The 20,932-nt window shown below is 33.2% G+C and overlaps 1 protein-coding gene and 1 non-coding gene across 3 annotated transcripts in view; one reads left to right on the top strand and one right to left on the bottom strand.

The window, feature by feature from the left end:
• Positions 1 to 30: 30 nt before the first annotated feature.
• Positions 31 to 20,932, top strand: part of LOC130625958 (trichohyalin-like) — a 28,666-nt gene continuing 7,764 nt past the window's right edge. For both annotated transcript variants that reach the window (XM_057441082.1, XM_057441081.1), the window contains exons 1-28: positions 31 to 483; positions 2,718 to 2,832; positions 5,535 to 5,708; positions 6,829 to 6,935; positions 7,283 to 7,420; positions 7,953 to 8,146; positions 8,229 to 8,256; positions 9,252 to 9,315; positions 11,212 to 11,272; positions 11,342 to 11,577; positions 11,680 to 11,757; positions 11,877 to 11,892; positions 12,086 to 12,666; positions 12,766 to 12,964; positions 13,123 to 13,203; positions 14,267 to 16,622; positions 16,853 to 16,971; positions 17,159 to 17,300; positions 17,394 to 17,489; positions 17,646 to 17,685; positions 18,348 to 18,417; positions 18,520 to 18,652; positions 18,929 to 19,108; positions 19,387 to 19,537; positions 19,803 to 19,973; positions 20,092 to 20,196; positions 20,285 to 20,419; positions 20,601 to 20,765. In XM_057441082.1, coding sequence (XP_057297065.1) covers positions 197 to 483; positions 2,718 to 2,832; positions 5,535 to 5,708; positions 6,829 to 6,935; positions 7,283 to 7,420; positions 7,953 to 8,146; positions 8,229 to 8,256; positions 9,252 to 9,315; positions 11,212 to 11,272; positions 11,342 to 11,577; positions 11,680 to 11,757; positions 11,877 to 11,892; positions 12,086 to 12,666; positions 12,766 to 12,964; positions 13,123 to 13,203; positions 14,267 to 16,622; positions 16,853 to 16,971; positions 17,159 to 17,300; positions 17,394 to 17,489; positions 17,646 to 17,685; positions 18,348 to 18,417; positions 18,520 to 18,652; positions 18,929 to 19,108; positions 19,387 to 19,537; positions 19,803 to 19,973; positions 20,092 to 20,196; positions 20,285 to 20,419; positions 20,601 to 20,765 — 6,222 coding nt within the window. In that variant the 5' untranslated portion in view covers positions 31 to 196. The remainder of the gene's footprint in view (positions 484 to 2,717; positions 2,833 to 5,534; positions 5,709 to 6,828; positions 6,936 to 7,282; positions 7,421 to 7,952; positions 8,147 to 8,228; positions 8,257 to 9,251; positions 9,316 to 11,211; positions 11,273 to 11,341; positions 11,578 to 11,679; positions 11,758 to 11,876; positions 11,893 to 12,085; positions 12,667 to 12,765; positions 12,965 to 13,122; positions 13,204 to 14,266; positions 16,623 to 16,852; positions 16,972 to 17,158; positions 17,301 to 17,393; positions 17,490 to 17,645; positions 17,686 to 18,347; positions 18,418 to 18,519; positions 18,653 to 18,928; positions 19,109 to 19,386; positions 19,538 to 19,802; positions 19,974 to 20,091; positions 20,197 to 20,284; positions 20,420 to 20,600; positions 20,766 to 20,932) is intronic.
• Trnan-guu (transfer RNA asparagine (anticodon GUU)) lies at positions 17,525 to 17,598 on the bottom strand. The gene has a single exon. It is a non-coding gene; the product is annotated as a tRNA-Asn (tRNA).

Here is a 20,932-nt window from a genome sequence, read left to right as displayed (position 1 = left end):
CGGCTGTCAATTATGGCGTTTGCACAGTCAAAACAAATCAATTCAAATTTTTAAAATGTTGGCGCAAAGCAAATTGTTGCAGCTGCGTTCATAAAACAAATGAAAAATCTCTGCAAGTGAATGAAAGTATCGGAATGGAAATACACTAACTGTTTAGGGTCATGTACCAAAATAAAAGCAACGAACCTGCATAACTATGTCCGGAATAAAAAAGTTATTTGGTGGTAAAAAGAAGTCAGGAAACGATAGGGGAGCCAAGGGTAGTAGAGAATCTTTTCGTTCATCTACTGGTAGTTTACCTGGACTTTCAAAATCTTCAAGTAGTTTGAATCTTGCAGCTTCTGTTGAAAGTCTTAATGGCTATAATTTAAAAGAGAAAGACTTGTCTAAATATTTAAAAGCTTCCTGGACAGGTGATCTAGCAAAACTAAAACAAATAGCTAGCAAAAAAGTAAATTGGAATGAATGTGATAAAGAAAAAAGGTAAATGTTTCAGGTTGACTTATCAGAATTAGTGATGAACAAAGTAGTTCTTCTTCAATATAACCACCACAGTTCTAAACAAATTTTGCGATATTTTGTTTCAGAAGTTTGTTTAAGTGATCTAGGTAGAGCTTGAAATGCTAATTAAAAAAATTTATTGTTACCATGGCACACATGTCTTCTTGATCTCTACCATGGATAACTATATATGGTTTAAACCACATATTAAAGTCTGGTAATATATTCATAATTACCACGGTCAGTCATGATATCGAAGTGATACAATGATGTAACATTTTTTTCAAATATTGATTGGAGTATATTGAATCTAGGAAATTTTGCGAAACAATTGAGTTTCAAAAGTTACTGTTGTGAACTTGAAAAAAAAGGAATTGTAGTGTTTTTTCTCTCTCTTTATTTCCACTTAGTTACTTACTGATGTAAGTAAGTAAGTAATACTGTAGTTATACTGGACTAACATACCTAATATCTTGTGGTTGATATGTCTTTATATAAACTATGCACTGTTGATTGTATTTCAGTAACATAAAACCCAGTATATATACTGGGTAATTTTTATAACATTTTGTGTAAGTTCATTGATTTTGAGCCGAGAAAAAACGAAAGAAAAGGCACTAAAGAAATTTTAAGTAAATATTTTTATTTTTTAGTAATTCTACACCATTCTCCATAATTTTTGCTGTTATTTGTTAGCTTAGGATATCAATTACAATGGCATTGCCAATTGCTACTATTGACTTCTGACAGTTCGATGGTCAATTATGGTCAATGTTATTATCAAATTAAAAGTAATACCTATAAATATCATATGTAACATGTTCTTACCTCTCACCACTGAGAGATTTTAAAAAACTTGATAAAACGAAATCACACTAAAAAAATTAAATTAATTAATTAAAAATCCCTAAGAAAAGAACTTAATTAGAAAACATAAACATAAATTACATACATAAATCAACCATTCAGCATGAAAGTTAAAAAAATAATTATTTGAGGAAACAATAATTTGTGATATATGCAGCTTTTTAAAGGAAATTTGTTTCAAACACTTACATATGTGATAAACTACCACCTGAAGAAATTAATTTTGCAATACATTGCACCTTTTTCCAGTGGAGACTTCAATATTTTAAGCACATCCCTTTTTTGTGCTAAAATTCGGTCCCAATAAAGAAAGAAAAATAGGTACGCAAGAAAAAAAAGTGTAAGCACAATAAACAAAAAGTGCAAAAAACTTGACACAAAGAATTGAAGGAGCCAATATGACAAGCTAGACTGAAATTATTTGAGGAAACAGTCATTTGGTGATGCAGCACATCTTTATTTGGTATCAATAGTGATTTTTACTAACTTTGTTGGCCTCACTAATTTTAAGGAATATGCCCTGTCTATGGAGCGTTAGAAGCTTCAATTTGAGATGCAGAAATTTCTTAACACTACCTCAAAGAAATTAATTTTTGCAAAGTATTTTCGAAAAGAATCTGTCTGAATATCTTCTCAATTTTACATTTTCAAGGTCTTTTTCTTGCATAATATACAAATTAAATACTGCTGAAGTTGAATCAATTGTTTTTTAAAGAATAATAGAAATCAAGATATGGTGAAAATTAATTTTTTTAGAAATAATTTAATAATAATTCCAATAACTTGCACAGAAACTACCTTTTGTGAAATTGACAAAAACTTGTGATATTTGCAAAAATTAATTCCCTTAACAATGAATTTATGTGGGGATTGACACTCACAACCTTTCTGGGCAGGGGTTGAATGTTTTACCAAAGGGAGGTTTAGAGGTTAAATACTTTTTCATTTTTGAATCATCCCTTCTTTGTTTACATGATAACAACGCCCATCTATTAACTGGTGAATGCAATTAGTTTACTTGTGTAATAAAAGATGTGTCTTTGAATACTGGTCATTTACTATATAAAACATCTATCTCTATATGGACTGGTTATTGCTAATATCATTAAAATATTTTTTAAGAGATCAGAGTTTCTAAGAGGTGTAAGAGTTCAAGGAGGTAAGAGTGCACACTCTGCTTGTTGTGAGCAAAAACCGGGTTTATTTGAAGATTTCCAGAAAATAGTAAAAGGCTTTAGGAAACTGGGAATTTTAGTGTTCAAACTGGTCTTTTTATTTTTTTTATGTATCAGCTCCATTTTTTGTATATATACATATATATATATATATAACATCTTTTGTTCTTTTAGATCTGCGCTACATCTAGCTTGTGCTAAGGGCTTTGAAGAAGTTGTTGATTTTCTTGCTAGCCATGGTGTAAATGTGAATGCCAAAGATTCTGAAGGAAAAACTCCATTGTCTAAGGTAAAATGTTTGTCATTTTTTCTGTGCGATGGAATTTATGTTGCACGGAAATAAAATATATTGCACAATATTATTTAGAACATATATGAACATTGTTTCCTGAATGTGAGTAAATGTTGTAAGTGTAATTTAATACAAATTTTTTCTAGATATTGAACAGCAATAAACCTACTTATTGTTGTTGTAACACAATGCAATAAACAGCTTTTAACCCTATTCGGTCCGGGGGGCGGATTCCGCCCCCCCTGACGGTTTTTTTTTAATAACTCCTGATTGCTTTGTTATATGGCTATGATGCTTACTGAGTTTCAACATTTATCTATTAGACACCTGCATGCTAATTTTTTATGTCCCACACCTTTCAGAGGCTTTGATATTGGCCATTACTCAAAACTACCCCTAAAAATCTCTATGAAATCCTTATAATGGGAAAAATATTATAACTCCTGTTAGGATTATCCTTAGAACTTGAAACTTGCAACACAACTTTGTTTCATCAAGAAGAATCATTTTGCATAATTTGAACACGTGACTAATCCGATTTCCCGATTTTGTCGGATTTTACCCAAAAATCGGAAAAAAACGGATTTTCGGGCAATTTTTGGCAATTTTTTATCCGATCCATGTAAAAACCGGAAGATATGTTAAATAATTTTTATTTAGCTTTCAGAAACTTCAAACAGAATGTAAAAATTCGCTCTAGAACAAAAGTAATTATATTTTAAGCAGATAGTGGCATTTTTAACAATTTTCAAGCTTCTGATGACGTCACAGAAAATGTGCTGACGCAAGCAAATTTTTTTTGGCGCCATTTTGTTCTTTTTATGACGTACTATAAGTGTGCCAAGTTTGATTCAATTTGAACAACCCTATGAAAAGTTATTGAGGGGGGGCGGAATCTGCCCCCCCCCCCCCCCGGTCATAGTATGTTCGAAAAACCCCGGACCGAATAGGGTTAAAAATATCCAGAAACCAAGAAAGCAATTTTCCCGCATTGTAAAACTTCCCTGCTCATATTGTGTATCCAAGTTGGATTTCCCCAGTATCAATGTGCTCAATTTTGCCTTGACAAGCCCTTAAATGCAGTGTAAACTTGTAAATTCTGTGAGGATTAGGCTAGTTTACTGTTCTTTTTATCTTTTGGAGTACTACTTTGTTAAAAAATATGACAAAAAACATTTACCCTAAAAAAAAAACAAGATCCATTATTTCACTTTATCATATGCTTTTAGAAAATGTATCAATGACAATAACAGCATGCCTTGTTTACAATTTTATCAGGCATCTTTAAACCTCTTTCTTTTGCTTATTAGAATTAACTTTAAGTTTATGAACCATTCTTTTCATATACTTACTGTAAATAGGTGTATTGCTAGTCTGGACTGACTAAATTTTCAAGTCAATGCCTTTAAAACTTTAAGGGAAATATGCATGTTAAAGATTAGCTCTAAACTGTTTCTAACTGTTTCTAAACATAATGTTAAAGGGAACCCAAGGTGTAAAATGATGTTGGACTTATATTTTAGAGCTTAAAAAGTTGGTTAACAAGTCTTTTTAAATTTTTTAAAAAGCTCTTTTCGTTCTCAAGATATTCACATTTAAAGAATTTCAGATTTAATTATGTTGCATAAATTATGACGTCATTTTAAGTAATAGCAAATTTTGCCATTTTCTATTAAAGGTAGTGCATTCAAACTTTATCAATGCATAGACAATATAAAAGTGAATTGATTAACATAAATTTTGTTGCCATTTTATTGCACTTGTGCTTTTATTTATAACAAACTTCCTGTAAATATCCGTAATCAAACAATTTTAATATGTATAAAATCTTAATTAGGAATCATTTCAATTGTTCCTAGTTTTTTTGTTGCTTATCTAACATTATACATATACTTTTCTTCTTTAATTTACTCTTTGTGCTAATATTTATTCTTTGTGTGTCTATGTCATGTCAGCTTAGAGACTTTTTACCTTATATCTCTTTGTGCTAGTTTCTATCCTACGTTCAGTCATGTTTTTTTATCATTTTCCCCCTTTTAATCCTTCTATTTTGGTTTTAAAGTCTTTTTTCTTCTCAAACATCAATTTTAATGTCTGAAAAATCTTATTTTTCAGAGGACCCATATTGAAAACAGAATTGTTTATGTAAATACTTTATATAATCTGAATTGACAATCCTTTATAAATATTGGATAAATAAATAAATAAATAAATTTCATTGCTCTTATGGTTTTAAGTACCTACTATAATACCTCTGTTTCTTAATTTGTTTGTTGAAAGAATGTAGGGGGATAATTGGGTAAGAAAGTGTAGAGACTTGATAGTTCCTGGGTCAAAGCCCAGAGGCAGACCGAAAAAGACTTGGCAGGAGGTTATAAGGACAGACTTGATACAGAGAAAGTTGAGTTTAGATCTAACACAGTCTAGATCAGATTGGAAGAGGGTCATTAATATACCCCATCCAACCCATGCTAGCATGGAAAACGGACGTTAAGCCGAGAATGATGATGATGAATGATGATGTTTAAAAGTATTGCTTAAATTATTAAAAGTTCTTCAAGCAATAGCAACTTTTTTTAGGTCTTTTGTTTCCTTTTAAATTACCAGTATTTGAAGACCAGTATTTTTTCTTTCATGTGATTTGAAACAAAAGAAGACAGAATAAAACAATTTTATACCAAAATACATTTTCTTTTTAGGCTTGTGAAAGCAATTCAACAAAATGTGTTGAAATTCTTTTAAGAAATGGTGCGGAAAGCAATGTGTTTGACGTGAATCATGTATCACCCATACATGTTGCAGCGGCTTTAGGAAATGTTGATATTGGAATTCAACTTGCTGATCATGACGCAAAATTGGATACAAAAGATCAGGTAAACATTTCAATGTAGTGTATTTTAGAGTATATTATTATTGATTTGAATTAAAATAAATTGAAGGCCATTTTAATTACCTTGCTATGAACAGACATAATCAGCAGGAAGGGAAAATATTTTCTATTTGCAATTTTTACTATTGCAACGAAACGAAAACGAAACGACAACGAAATAACGAAATAAAATATGTGTCGCTGTCATTCTTTTCTGTAAGTGTACACTTGTTAAAAAAGAACCATATATTTGACATTTGCGATACATATTCTCAATCCAAGTTTCACAGAATCTTAACAATTGGTTCTACAAATTCTGCCATGAAAGATGTATATTTCCCCATGTTTGTTGTGTTTTGTCATTTTGCATCGTTTTGCCATAATTATTATGTGGAGTGAATAAGGATTTATACATGGATTTTTTTGTTATTACATTTGCAACTTAAATCTTCCAGAAAGTAAGAGTAAGAAAATGATCGAACATCAATAATATTAAAAACTGTTTTCTTTAAAGCCTAAAGATTTAGTAACAGTGTTTAAATATGTTTTTTTTTACAATCCCCAACTAATTTCAGAAGTTATGCTGTAGTTACACTCTAAAATGATGCGGAAGTTTTGTGTGCAATATAATTTTACTGTTTTGCGTTTCTTTCCTCTGCTGGGAGACTGCACGGCCAGTTATCTTTCATTAGGTTTAGTGAACAAGCAATTGATGTTGTACTCCACGTTTTTTTAGTATGTGAAATATCTACAAGGTTTTAACTCAATAATCTTGATTATATTTTCAAATTTGTGACACTATTTTTAGCACTATGTACTGGCGTTATGACACCATCCTTATAACCCTTTCATGCAACTTCGAAACAATTGACATGATATATATGATATGACTAAGCAGCACGAATTGTAAAGTTACTTTAAAAAATAAAACATTTTTAATTTGAAAAACATGTTTTGACAATTCTAATTATCATCATCAGGTTACAAGGTTTTAAAGTTTTGATAAATATATACTAAAAGTATTTACAAGTCAAAAAGTTACACTTACAAATATCAAAAAAAATAGTGCAACCTTATAATTTATAATTGGATTGTCTTAAATATTATATATTTAATTTCTTTAGAATCAAATTACTCCACTCCATTTATGCTGTGGACTTGGAAATAAAGATTTTGTTGATTTTTTGATATCAGAGTATGTTGGATTGGATTGTCTTGATAGCCAAAAAAGGTAGAATGTTTTAAAGATACCTTTAGCAACAATTTTTTTCTGTCTACTTTAGTTATGCCTGTCTTCTAAAACTTGCTTGAGAGATTAGGGTGACACACCGAGTTTATTTATGTGCCATTTTGACAGAATACTTTTTCGACAGAACAGAATTTTTTTAAGACAGTTATTCTATTTACTTCTGTATTACTCCCAAAGAACCTTATTACTTCAAATACCAACTTATGTCACAGACAGAGACTAACAGAATTAGCTTTAGCTGTGTATTGTGACCAGGGTATTATTTAGGATGGGCACAATTTGTTAATTACCAGGCAATTTAAAATATCAATAAAATGTTTATATCTTAGAACACCATTAATGATGGCGTGCATTGATGGGCATATGGATATTGTTGAAGCTTTGCTAGATGGCAAAGCTGACACATCTCTACTCGATAAAAATGGAAATACTGCAGAGGAGCTTGCGAGTATCAACAATAATGTTTCGTACGTTTCTATAAATAAAATTCATCTATTATATTAATATGCCAATGCCAATAAGACATTCACTTTTCCCTTCAAAATAATACATATCTCAATTGCTAACGGAAAAATTTGACGTTACATCACAAAGTTGATGAATCATATTGACAATGTTTCTTTTATTTAAATTAGTGAAGCCATTGCATTGCACTTCTTAAGTTTAAGACCAAATAACATAGAAACAAGTGGAAAGAACTTACATTATCTCCTGCGTGGGTAACTAGGGACCAAAATGGGACCAATTTCCTACACCTGGGTCAATCCATCCGTTTCAGAACAATTGAATTGATGACATCATCAAAAAACCTGTAAACCCAGAAATCTCCTTAATCATTCATCCAAAGTACATGACATACACGTTTTCTTAATCAGCATTTTAAGATCTGCGATAGAGGCAACATGTATGCAAATTTCTTAAAAAGATGGGCTTATTGACAAGTAATACACTAATTTACTTAATTTTGTAGATGTTTTTTGTTTGTTTATTTATTTTTAGAATCTCTCGGTTCATTTCTGAAAAGTCAAAACCTAAAAGTGATCCTTTATCACCTATTGGTTCTATACATTCACCCAAATCTCCTGCAGAACTATTTTCGCCTGTAGCCAAATCTTTAAATGACATGTTTTCACCATCTGGTTCACAGACTTCACAAAGTAATGTGTTTGGTGGTCCAGCAATTGATATGGGAGGTAGGGATTTTCAATTTATTGTCAGCATAGATTTAACTTCCAGTATACATGGTTTTTATTTTTTATATTTTCACTCTTGCAGGTCCCACATTTGACAAGTCTGAAGAAAGGTTTGTTCTTTTAAAAATTTGTTTCTTTGCATAAAATTTGTTTACTTCTAAAAACTTAGACAACATATTCTTTCTACAATACATCAGCCAGTAGCAAAATACTAATTGCTAAGATGATGTGTTGTTGGCTTTACTCATTTCACACTAGAATTTTAAAAGACACTCTTTTTTTGCTTTAGCTGCTGTAAGTGCAAAACAATAGAATGAAAATTATGCACAAATATTTGATTAAAAGTGAGGATTTTGAGCGGGTATTATGAAAGTGAAAGTTCATTCGTATGTGAGAAAAACAACAACATGAACGTTTTAAATTTTGTTTACAACTCTCCCTTTGATGTAACCGGCAACTTGCTTTAGTTAAAGCATGCTTTTATTTTTATGGTAAGCATGCTTTATTCTAGTGTGAACCCCCCTTTTTTGTTTACAAAAGTTTAAAGAATTGTTTTTGTTTCAATTTCTACCTTAGTTTTTCGTTGATCATATGTTTTTGTTCATAATTTCTTGCAATGAAATAAAAACTAAAATTGTTGTCTAATGTGACAGCAGTCCTTGATGATGACATCTCTATATTGATAGTCATTGTCTCTTTTTCTGTCTACTCAAGCTACAGAACACACAAAATATTTATGCTTGAAATAGAGAATGTGACACTTTCACTGATTCAGTACTCCAAAACTATCCCATTTAATTTTTCCTCGGATCAGCAAATAGTGAATTCAAAATGACGTGGAGATAACTGCAATGCGATTTCTTTCTACTCTGTGTTATTTCAAATTATCACTAATGGTTTCATTCAGAGGTCAAATATTAGTGTCAATTCATTCTTTTTTTAAAAAAAGAAAATTGAAACAGGTTATTAAGGTTAAAGGGATCCCAATTTGAGAAGTGTATAGGATAAGAATTACTTGTGTAAAAGTGGTCTAAAAGTTAACGAAATAATTAATAGTTGTGTAACATTTTGGCTAAACGTTTTTTATATATATATCTTTATTTAGCCGATCAGAGCCACTTGGTGATAATTCATGGGGTGATTCTGATTCAGACTCTTTAACTGAAAAGGTATTACTTTCCGAAAAATATTCTAAATTGTGTAAATTCGCTAGTTCAAGTTTTTTTTCCAGTTTACAGCAGAAATCTTCTTTGTTACTGATTTCTTGCTGCGCTTGACCTTGAAGCAATGGAATAATTTCAGAGTGTGTAGTGTGGCTTAAACAAGCAATTTAATTATTCCACAATCTCCTTGTCAAAATAATGCAAGATCTTATCAATCAAAATCCTAGTAAAGTAAACATGGTTTTATATCAATCGCAGTGCAGTCGCAACAGTTGTGGAGTGTTTTGAGTGTAAGTCTCATGTAAGGTCTGTAAGTAGGTGCAGTTACACTACTGGTCTAAAATTTTTTTTCTTATTGTGGTAAGTTTAATCGTAGAAGTAGCAAGTGAAGAAACTTCAAGTCTTAGATATGTAAAACGTTGAAATTATTTAGCTTGCTAAGACCTTTTCTTCACATGAATGGAAATAGTTTGCATTTAAAGTTAATTTATTTACTTTTGTCAGAAACCAAATATTACCCATTGCTACTTAATTACGGTAATAATTTATAAAATAATTTTTTGAGGAAACAAAGTTTGGAAAGATATAAGGCGTAAATTTTTGTGAAAAAAAATTGGAGGTTAATTATTGACAAGCAAAATTTACCTCAGCCTTATAATAAAAAATAATTATTTGGGGAAACAAAATTGGAGAACAAAAAACATCAGAGAAAAAGTCAATTAGAAAAAGTAGTTGCTTTATATTGTAACAAATTACTATCTGTTTCAACAGGCACAACAAACAGAAACTTAAACAATAAATTAAACTTAATAAAAATTGTATTATTCCCAATGCCTTTTGGTAATCGGTAACAACTATTTCTGCTAAAAAAATGAACATTACCTTCCCGTCCTCATTTTTTTTCTCTTTACTCGAACTTTTGCAATCACGACCACAGGGTTAATCCATTTTAAAATCTGATTATTAGGAAGGGGATGTAAAGTTAATCATCAAACACAAAATCCGGGGGGGGGGGGCAAACTAAGTTTTATATTTATATTATGTTATAGACAACTTAATTTGCGTTTATATCTAATAAATAATTTTGTAAAATAAGCAAAACTTTTAAGAAATAATAAATATACTGAATATAAGTCTGATCCAATACAGTATCCTAACCGTTATTTTCAAATTCGTCTTAATGTATTAAGTCTTAAGCCTTTTTACCTTTATAACTGACATTTCACCGAAACACTTTACCAAAAACACACTTCATGGGGGTATCAAATTTTAAGCGTTAATTAAAAGGAAGACGCAAATCTTTATTATCTGAATACAGATCCATCATAGTAAACTAATTTCATGCAGTAGAAAAAAGCAATCAGCTTTAATCAGTTACGTTACGTGTTTATGGCGCCGTAGTTTAGTGGTTATCACTCTCGTACTTTGTGCGGGAGACTGGAGTTCGGTTCCCCTTGACGGCCATTCAATATGTGTAATTGTGTGTGCCGTTGGATGTTGCAGGGAGTTGTCTGGCAGAGCGCGAAACCTAAATGATGTTGCGTAGCTCAAAAGAGAGCATCAAATACTGCAGGCTCCCCATCAAAGCCATGGCCCCTCCTGGAAATAATAGACAGTGTATGTCCCTCGATATTTGTGAGACTAGCCATGCAAAATATTGAGCATCATCATTACTTAAACAACGTCAAAGGTAAAAAAACTGATTTGCTTTAACTTGAAACTCCTACTCCAGGTGAACTCAGAGGGCGGGTTGGAATGCGTAGACGTAATATTGTTACAAGTTAAAAATGTAAAATATACATTATCTATTTATTTCAAGGCGCTTAAGGTCATTGCTTTTTTTCAAGATGTTCTTAAAAAACTATGGATTTTTTCCTCTGATATGGTTAATGCTTGTTTTAGAAACCTAAAGGTCCCAGTTTGTCTGCCTTGATGAAACAAAAAGAAACAGAAGCTAAAAAATGTAAGTAGTTGTTACAAGAATAAACCGAGTGATTTTGTTGGCAGGTTGGAAGTATTCTCTTTCTTTTAGCTCCAATAAAAACTGCTGAAAATGTCAAAGCGAGTAAATCTAAAGAGCTTGTGGATCAACCAAAACCGTCGACAGAGAACAAAACACAACAAAAATCTCCTAAAGTTACACAAAATTTGAATTCGCCTACTGGTAGTGAAAATTCTTCTCCAATAGCAAACATGAAAATACAGCAACAGTCAACGTCGAAGCTACCATGGCAAGATAATGATTTTTCCGATGAAAGTGAGAGTGAGGTAAATTTCTTAACCATATCATTGGCCTGGCCATCTGATCATGTGATGCTTGCTGCGAAGCAAGTATGTAAACAAGTCCACAATATATTGTTACTTATTTAGTGGGGAGATGAAGGATTGGAAAAACAGTTTGCGGCTGGTGTAATGGGAAAACCTCAACATGAGCAATTATCCAAGACGGTGTGTGTATTTCTGATAAATTTGGTTGAATCGGATTTGTCTTTTTGTTGTATCTTTTTTACTTATTTGTGGTTTCTGTTGATTTCTTGGTAAATGATTCTTTTATATTTATGTTTTAGACTCCAGCCTCGACAGGTACGATTTTTCATTAAAAATTTTGTGAAAATTACTGTTGTGTCCAATAGCTTTCAATGTTATCAGGGTTATAGTTTTTTAAAAGAATGCACATTGCTCTTATAAATTTTCTACACGTACTAATCTACGATTCAGGGTTAAAAGAAGGGGTTGAATTTTTTTGTGAATATCTTCAACTTTTGTTTTATTCTAGCTAAAAGTAAAGAAAACATCAAGAAGGACAAAGAAACTCTCCCTCATGTTGTACCGCCACCGCCTCCCCCTGACATCGATTTCTCGCAAGCCTCCTCCGATTTTGACTCTTCACAGCCGGAAGAAACTTTTAGTGATCTCCCATTGAGTGGCGTGAATGGGGCAAACAAGATTGATGAGAAATTAAAAAAGAAAGCGAAGGATTTGTTTCTGTCAAAACAACCGAAAGATGATGAGAATGCTCCAGATGAAGAGGATACGAATTGGGACAGTACAGATGACGAATTCTCTGAAGGGAATAATTCACCAAACGTTGAAAAAAATCTTAAAAGCACACAGCCCGACACCAAAACATCTGCTCAGAAAAACCCAGCTTCAGAAGCAAAAAAATCCCTACCAAATAAACCATTATCAATGACGCCAGACAACGATTCGGATTGGGACAGTGAGTCAGCTTTGCCATCAGAGGCTAGTGAAGAAGTTATACCACCGCAAACGCCTGAACCAGAAAGCGAATTCGAGCCTTCTTCAAGTGAAGAAGCAGAAGAATCAGATATAGATTTGGAGAAACTGAACAGCAAGGTAGGTTCAGAGTCTTGTTGCTGTGTAGTGAATGTTTGTGTGTGTTATCTTTAACATGCAAATGAAAGTTTATACTAATGAGGACCCTTTTCTTTATAGAAAGTTGAAAATGCACCAAGTCCAATTGGAAGACAAGTAGGGATCTTTCAAACTGAAGTTTTAACACCAAGAGGTAATGCAGAGAATCAGGATGTTGTTAGTGATGATAGTGAAGATGAAATCGAAAAACAAATGATGGGCTTAGTATCTTCGCAAAAGAAGAATGTTGAAAATGAGCAAAATGAAATTGCACCAAGAAGTAACTAATTTTTTAGTCGTTTTTATTTTCTGGTAAAGAAACTTTTATTTGTTGCATGTTTAATGAAATTTTTGAGGATGTACATGATGTCAAACCAAACTTTTTTTCAATAATTTCTTGTGTAACTTATGAGGTAATTTGGTGTACTCAACTTTTAGCTTCAACAAAAAATGTAAAGGAACAGCTTGGTTTGGATCTTGGTAGCTCTGTCAGTTCGGTGTCTGATCCGGAAGGTTTAGGTAATTATATTGAATTTGCTAAGCTTGTTGCAAAAACGTCTACGTAAGCGCACCCGGAATTAAAAAAGAGTTTACGTAATCTTTGTGTGAGACATTTCACATGGGCGTATATCTTCTGTATAAGGGTTGCTTTTCATTAAGCGTGTATATGCCAGCAAATTTCAACGTATCAACTGATTGAAGCGTTTTCCGAACAGCTGTTAAGAAAGATATCCACCGCACACGCTTCGGAAGCTATATATCTTTACTCCTAATTCTGCTTAACTACGAGAGCTATGGCAAGATAAAAATCTTAATGTGCACGCCCAGATACTGAGCGTTGAAAAAACGCTCTAATGTAAAACGGCCTTAAAGTAGAAAAATGAATGTACACTAAGCCCTTATGCTTTAGAATACATACACCAATTCTTCAAAGACGCGAGAGTTTCTTCAGAAAATTATTTTCTGACTGACTACTGACTGAGAATCCTTAGAAGTTTATTAAAAACCCTTAAAAAATCGTACTATATCGTTTTTTAAGTTTAAAATAGTTATAGTCCTTGCAGGCTTGAAGATTCTAAATTCTAAATAACACTTGAAAATAATTTTTTATATTTGTATTTCTGGTCGACTACACGTTTTTGTTTTTAAAAAATTAGTAACCGATTTGTTCAAGTAGAGGCTAATATTTTGGTCAAAGACAACCTAAGCAATTGCTAATTTACGGACCAGAATGAAAATCTGGAAAGTTTACAATTAATTGCCGTTCACTCGGACCCTTAAGGGAATGAAAAAAGTGTCTGACTTATCGAATGTTAGCCGAAGCTTTCAATAATTCGGTCGGAATTATCGCGATTAGCCATATATCTGAGACAGATAGGTACAATTAAAAATATATTCGAATATGGAAAGAAACTGTACACTATTAGCTACTTATAAATGTATGATCTGTTCGTTTTATCGATCAAAGCAAGTCAGAGGGAGCAAGGCTGGTGGTGACTAGTGGCGTGTAGCTTTTATGTTTTGTTTGTTGTGTTGTGCGAATGTGCACACGTTTTTATAACTCCATTTTTTCTTGTTATAGATTCCAATGCACCCGCTAAACTTGATGACATCAACAATAATAACTTGGCAACAAAGCAGTTAACAGAAGGTGCTTCAAAGATCAGTACTGGAATTAGTGACGACGTGTCTACTGAAACTGAAAGCGAATGGGAAGTGGAAAAACGAAAGCAAAGAGAAGCCAATAACGGGATGTCAGATCCATATGAAGTTAAAAAAGAGATAACAGACGAGCTGCAAGATGAAATGTTGGAAGATGATAAACTCGAGAAAGAAAAAGATCAGCAACGCATAGATGATTATGAAGCGAAGCGAAAAGCTCATGAAGACAGACTGGCCGCGGAAATCGCTGAAGAACTGCGTAAGGAGATGCTCGACGAAAACGACAATGTGGACGATTTAGAATTCGATAGTTCGAGCGATTTCAGTTTTAGTCAAGGTGGTGGAGAACTTATGGATTTGCCTGATAATCAAAACGAGGCTAGCTTAAGTAACGATGACGATGGTGAAGCTGAGTTGTTGAAACAGATGGAGAGCAAGGAGAATGAGTACCATCAAGAGAAAGAAAAAAAAGAAAATCAAATGAAACGAAAAGAGAAGGACGAGGGCATCAAAACAAAATTACAAGATATTTTGGAGAGAGCAAAATCTCCTCAGTCTCCGAACAAAGTGTCTGAGTTGCTCAACGAAAAGGAGGCTGATTTATTTAAGCGCCATGAAGATGCGGATAACCGCGAAAAGGAGGTCGCTAAGAGGGAGGAAGAAAATGCTGCACGGGTGAGAGAGCTCGAAAATAAAAATAAAGAGTTTCAGAGACTTGAGGAAGAGAGAATGAAACAGATTCGAGAAGAAGAAGAGCGACTTAACAGGTTAAAACTTGAGCAAGAACTTCTAAAAGAAAAGGAACAACAATTAAGGGAAGCTGAAATAAAAAAAGAGCAGCTCGCTAAAGAAACTGAAGAACGTCAACGAGCTCTTCAACTGGAAGAAGAGCAACGTTTGCGAAAATTGGAAGAAGAAGAGAGGCTGCATAAAGAAAGGTTGGCGAAGGAGGAAGAAGAAAGGCTGAAGGTTATTTTGCAAAAAGAAAAACAGGCGCGAGAAGAACACGAACGAAATGAAAGATTAAGAAAGGAAGAGCTAGAAAAAAAAGAAGAAGAAAAACGCATTACATTCGAAAAAGAAAAAGAAGAAAGGTTACTTGCGCTGGAAAAAGAAGAGGAGGCGAGGAAAACTAAGTTGAGAAAGATTGAAGAGGAGAAGAAACTTCAGTTGCAGCAGGAAGAAGAAGATAGACGACTCGCTCTGCAGAAAGAAGAGCAGGAAAAAATGAGCGCTCTTGAAAAAGAGGAGTTACTCAGGAGAGAAAACCTTTTAAAGGAAGAAGAAGATAGGAGGAAGGCGTTACAGGAGGAAGAACATAAACGGCTTCGAGCGCTGTCTAATGAAGAACGAGAAAGAAGAAAGAAAATTGAGGACAAAGAAACCGAATTGAGTCAGGAATTACTACGAAAGAAAGAAGAACTCAAGAGACTGCAAGAACAAGAAACTAAACGTATTGAAATATTAGCCCAACGTGAAGCAGAGTTAAAGAGTATCGAACAAGCTACTGAGAATAAAAGGAAAATGTTGGAGGAGCAACTTTTAAAAGATCAGGAATTATCCAGACTTAAATTAGAAATGGAAGAACAGAAACGCCTTGAGGAGATCGAGATTTTGGCTAAGGAAAAAGAACGAGAAGTGGAGGGTAGGTTAAGTAGAATGGAGCAGGAACGGAAGAAGAAGCTGGAAGAAGAAGAGAGTAGAATAACTGAACGTTTGCAAGAACAGTCGTCACTTAATGCTAGTCTGAATGATATAAAAGTAGAGAGAGACCGGTGGTATGAGGAGTTGCAAGCAGAAAAATTGAAGATGAAAAACGAGCTTGAAAACGAGCTGATGGAAGAAGGACGCAAACGAAAAAGAAAGTTGAGTGACGAGGAAAGAAAGTTTCGCGAAGAGCTTGAAAAAGAACGCCAAGAGAAATTGATCGAGTTGTCAAATAAAAGCGCGGAAGAACAACAAAATTTGCAGGTTGAGTTCGAGAAAGCACAGAAGGAGAAAGAGGAGAAATTTGAGAGGGAGTTCAAAGAGAGAGAAAAAGAACTTTTAAAAAAGCTAGAGGAGGACGAATGCAGCCGTTTGAAACTATTCGAAGACCAAGTAAGGCTTAAAGAACATGAGAATGAAGAAAGATTGAAGAAATTCGAGGAAAATAAAAGAAAGGAGCTGGAGGAACAAAGGCGTGAATTTTTGAAAAAGATAGAGGAGGAAACAGCTAAGAATCAGAAAAATTATAAAGAAATGGAGAAAAAGAATCGCGATACATACCAAAAAAAGTAAGTAATTTCACTAACTTGATAACGTTGAGCAATGTAACGTCTTCACGTTTGTTTACAGTTGCGAAAACATAATGGCGGCTTCGCAGCACCCGAGTCGAATGTTGAAAATGTGCCAGGGTGTCTTAAAGCACCCTGGTATGGGCTGTTATAAAGTAACTTATTTTTCTTATTGTGTTACGTAATGTATGTTCATATGTTATATGTATATCATTTTCATTTCGCTTTAGATTTCATGAATTGGAAAGAGAGTCTCGTCTAAAAGAACAACAACTCGAACTTCAAATTGCTGAACTTCGCCAGAAACAAAGGGAGCTGTCGACAAAGGAGAAAAACACGAAGAAAAAAGGTATGTTACCTTTATGGGAGAATTTTAGCAATGTATTTGACAGAAAGGGTTTTTCAATGTACCGTTTTTCGCGCGTTTCCTTCTCAACTAAAAAGAACCCAGTTCAACGCGTTTGATGAAAATAATTTCGAATACAAAGAAAATGTTAGATAGAAATAAACAAATATTATTTTTAAAATTTCTTCAGTGTTGACCGCTATACCAGCTGAAGAGGTAATCGTGGCGGCTGTACAAGTGGAGATTGAGCAAGCAACACCTGGTATGGACATGTTTGATGACAGAGAACAGGAGAATGAAGAAGATAATTTAAGAAATGGAAATAATGAAAGGTAGTTTTTGTGTATGCTATGGGATAGAAAACGTTTCACATGTTAGACTAAAATTCGCAACACGATTTTAATGACGGTCTGTTTCGTATTTAGCAAAAATGATTTGGCAGAAAGATTGCTTCACTCCCAACAACAACGAGAAATTGCTAAAAAGAAAATTGCGAATATCGAAGGTCGTAACAAGAAAAGGTAATATATTCATTCATTTTTCGTAAAAACATTTTCGCTCCCGGGTGGGCTTGAACCACCAACCTTTCGGTTAACAGCCGAACGCGCTAACCAATTGCGCCACGGAAGCCGTGTAAGAAGATGGAATTTAATTTACTTTATTAACGTTTTTCGTAGTGTTGACGATGGCAATAATTACGCAAATACTCCAATATCAGTAAGTTTATTTTTATACGGAAAACTGTAATACTTGCAGCCGAAACGTGTTACACACTGTTCTATCAATATAATTGTATCTAATTTGCATTTTTAACATCTACCATCCTAAAATACTGAAAACATGAGAAAATGGTAAAAGTAAGAAAAATGTCAGGGATGTGAAGAAAATAGAAAGTTAAATATTGAGTCGACACACTGGATTTGTTTGTGTCGTTCTCGAGAAATAAAAATAAAAGCTTGATATTCTTATCAGTACCACGCTCAACCAACTAAGGTTTCTCCTTTTACGAATACCAATATAAATTTAGTTACCAGAAATTAAATTATAATAATTAACATAAATTTTCAGGAATAATTACGTTGACTGTAAAATAAAAAAATCTAGCATGCGTAAAGTATATTTTTTTTTTGAAAAACACGGAAATTTTGAAATGTTCAGTAAAATATATTAAAAGGAATATTAGAGGAAAAAAATAAAAATAATTTCACATTAAAGTTGCGAAAAATTATGAAAAAGGCTTATGTAATAAGTAGGTATGTGCTTAAAAGAGATGGTTACCATTTTTCATGTAAACCAGCTGTCAATTTTAAATTTAGACTGTCTTGTGATACCTCTAATAAACAACACAATTGTTCTTACTTACGTGACTCTTTGTTTAGCCAATCAAACAAAGTCCATTACGCTATATGAAAGGTACCTCGACACCGCTTGGTGGAAGTCAAATGCTTGGTATGCAAACTTCTTTGAAATAATTTGAAATAAACTGTGTTTGTGCTCATTTTGAATCACTTTTGAAGTATTATGGGTAATAAGATTACTTGTGTTTTTTAGATGGAACATTCATTGATAATTTGGAAGAGCAGCTTTTTGATGCTAGACGTCAAATTGATATGTATCGTCAAAAAACAATCGTTCAGGAACGCTTGAAGAAAGAAATGGAATATGATTTAGAAGAAATGCACAGGTATAAACAATGCGATAATTTTTTTTTCACGAGGCAAACGCTGTAGCTAGTGCACAACTTGTCTTAAAAGGTGTAAGATCATTCTTTGGAAATTGAAATTTCTAAAAACATTTCCATATAATAACCAAACTTTGCTGTACGTAGATATGTTTCTTCAGCACTGCCATTTTGTGATTTTGTTAACTTCTTATATTTTCTTGTATATTTATGCTGGAAATATTGCAAAGACATACTGTAAAAAAAAAACAAATATTTTCTTTCACCATTTGTTTTTAGAACGATTGATATCTTAAACCAATCTAACAACGAGAAGGATAGATCGCATGTGGATGTTGATTTGGAATTGCGAAGTGTAAAATACAAACTGGAACAAGAAAGTGAAAGCAAGAACATGGCGGAAAGGCTGTGTAAACAATTAAAAGACCAACTGGCAAGATCAGAGAAGAAGCTGACAAGGTAACAAGCTATTGAAAATTCATCCTGTGTAACATTTTTTGTTGTTGTATCCGATCAAGTGATATTTTACTCTACTATTTCTAAAACATGGATACGTGTTTCATTTTTTTCGAATTAGACTAGAACATTTACTGGTGCCTAAAAAACTTTCAGTATTATTTTTAATGCAAACTTTAATAAGTTTTTCCCGTAGCGTTAAATTGACTGTATAAACTCAACTATTTGCATGTGTTAAAATTGTTATAATGGTTTAAAGAAATCTTTCTTTTGTCCTGCAGAGAGACGGAGTCAAGACAAAATTTTGAACTTTCCAACCGTAAACTTGAAGCTGAGCTAAAAGCACGGGAACAGCACATACTCAAATTACAATCTGATCTTAATGAAGTGCAGTTGGTGTTGGATACAGAGAAGCAATCACGCTGTTTGCAGGTAGATTTATTGTTAGTTGTGTTATTTTGTTGGTGGTGATTGTTCATTTTGTTTGAACATGTTTCTTATTTTGTGAAGTATACGCACAACCGTGGTGTAAACCCAGAATTTCACAAAGGTGCTGTCTAGGGCAATGGCCATGCGTAGTGGCATGGTAAATTACCTATCAAAATAAAATTTGAGAAATAATTTTTTTCTCAGTTTCTCAGTGAAATATTTTTGTTTGCCATCTTGCTGGAATAGATAATCACATTTGTTTATTCAGCAAAAATTATACGAAGAACAACTACACCAACACGAACTAATTCTCCAAGAAGCTCAGCGCACTTCACACGACCATGCCAAAGCTGTATCCAAGCTGGAAGCACTGGATGAAACTTGTCGTAATACGCAAACAACATCAGATGCAATGAAAATAGAACTCGCCAAAGCCAAGGTACCATGTTCAATTAGTTTATCATTTCAGTTGATTGATACTGTATAAGTGTCTTAACATAAAAGATATTTTCGCCTCATATTGCCTCTAACGCTTTTTCGTCATATATCGTATTTAGGGAGAATTGTCTCGAGTTTTATCTCAGTTATCCGATCACCGTTCCCAGTCTGATGAAGAAATCAAGAAGCTACGAAATAAATTGGAAGAAAAGACTGAAGCATTGGTAATGAATTTGAATTTTTTTTGTGCAGTTGTTATTGTGTCAATCTTTTATTACAAACATAGCATTAATTAATTGATATTTTGTTCAGACTGCTGCAGAGAAAAATTTGTTTCAACTTCAACTGCAACTACAAAATGAGAAATCACACAAGCATGCTAACGAAGAAAGAATGACATCAACGTTGGAGAGTGAAACGAATTTGAAGAAACGTTTAGAAGAAGAGGTTGGGTTTTTATCAACCATTTCTACTTCTATATGATTACTGGCGCATCTGCTTTGTAAATAATATTTTTTTAACAAAAAACAAACAAAAAAACTCACATGTTAGAATAATTATAAGTAAACTTCCATTGATTTAGTGTTATATTTTCTTCAAATTTCTGAATTAAAAAATGCAACCTTAGATTGCTTCATTAAAATCTCAACTCAGCAATTCTAATCGCGAAATTGACCGAATCGTCGAGAGTAAAGCAACAACAGACAAAGATATGCTGCTACTGAAAGAAAAACACGCATCTGAGGTGCACCAATTGCAAAAAGATTTGAACGACGCGAAAGAACAGTTAAAGGTATGTGCGTTTATTTTATGGTGTGAAATGAGAATGGCGCAGTTGTCCAGTGCCAAGCAAAGTTCATTTTATCTTCTTTTTTGTTTGTTTATAGCAGTTGAAATATTGGACTTTAATTGCCAGAACATCCCTTTTGCAAATGTTTTACATTTATTGGATTTCTTTAG

This window comes from Hydractinia symbiolongicarpus, chromosome 14 (assembly GCF_029227915.1).
Source record: "Hydractinia symbiolongicarpus strain clone_291-10 chromosome 14, HSymV2.1, whole genome shotgun sequence".
NCBI lineage: Eukaryota > Metazoa > Cnidaria > Hydrozoa > Anthoathecata > Hydractiniidae > Hydractinia > Hydractinia symbiolongicarpus.
The sequence above is the reverse complement of the archived record's forward strand: the minus strand, read 5'-3'. Positions and strand labels throughout refer to the sequence as shown.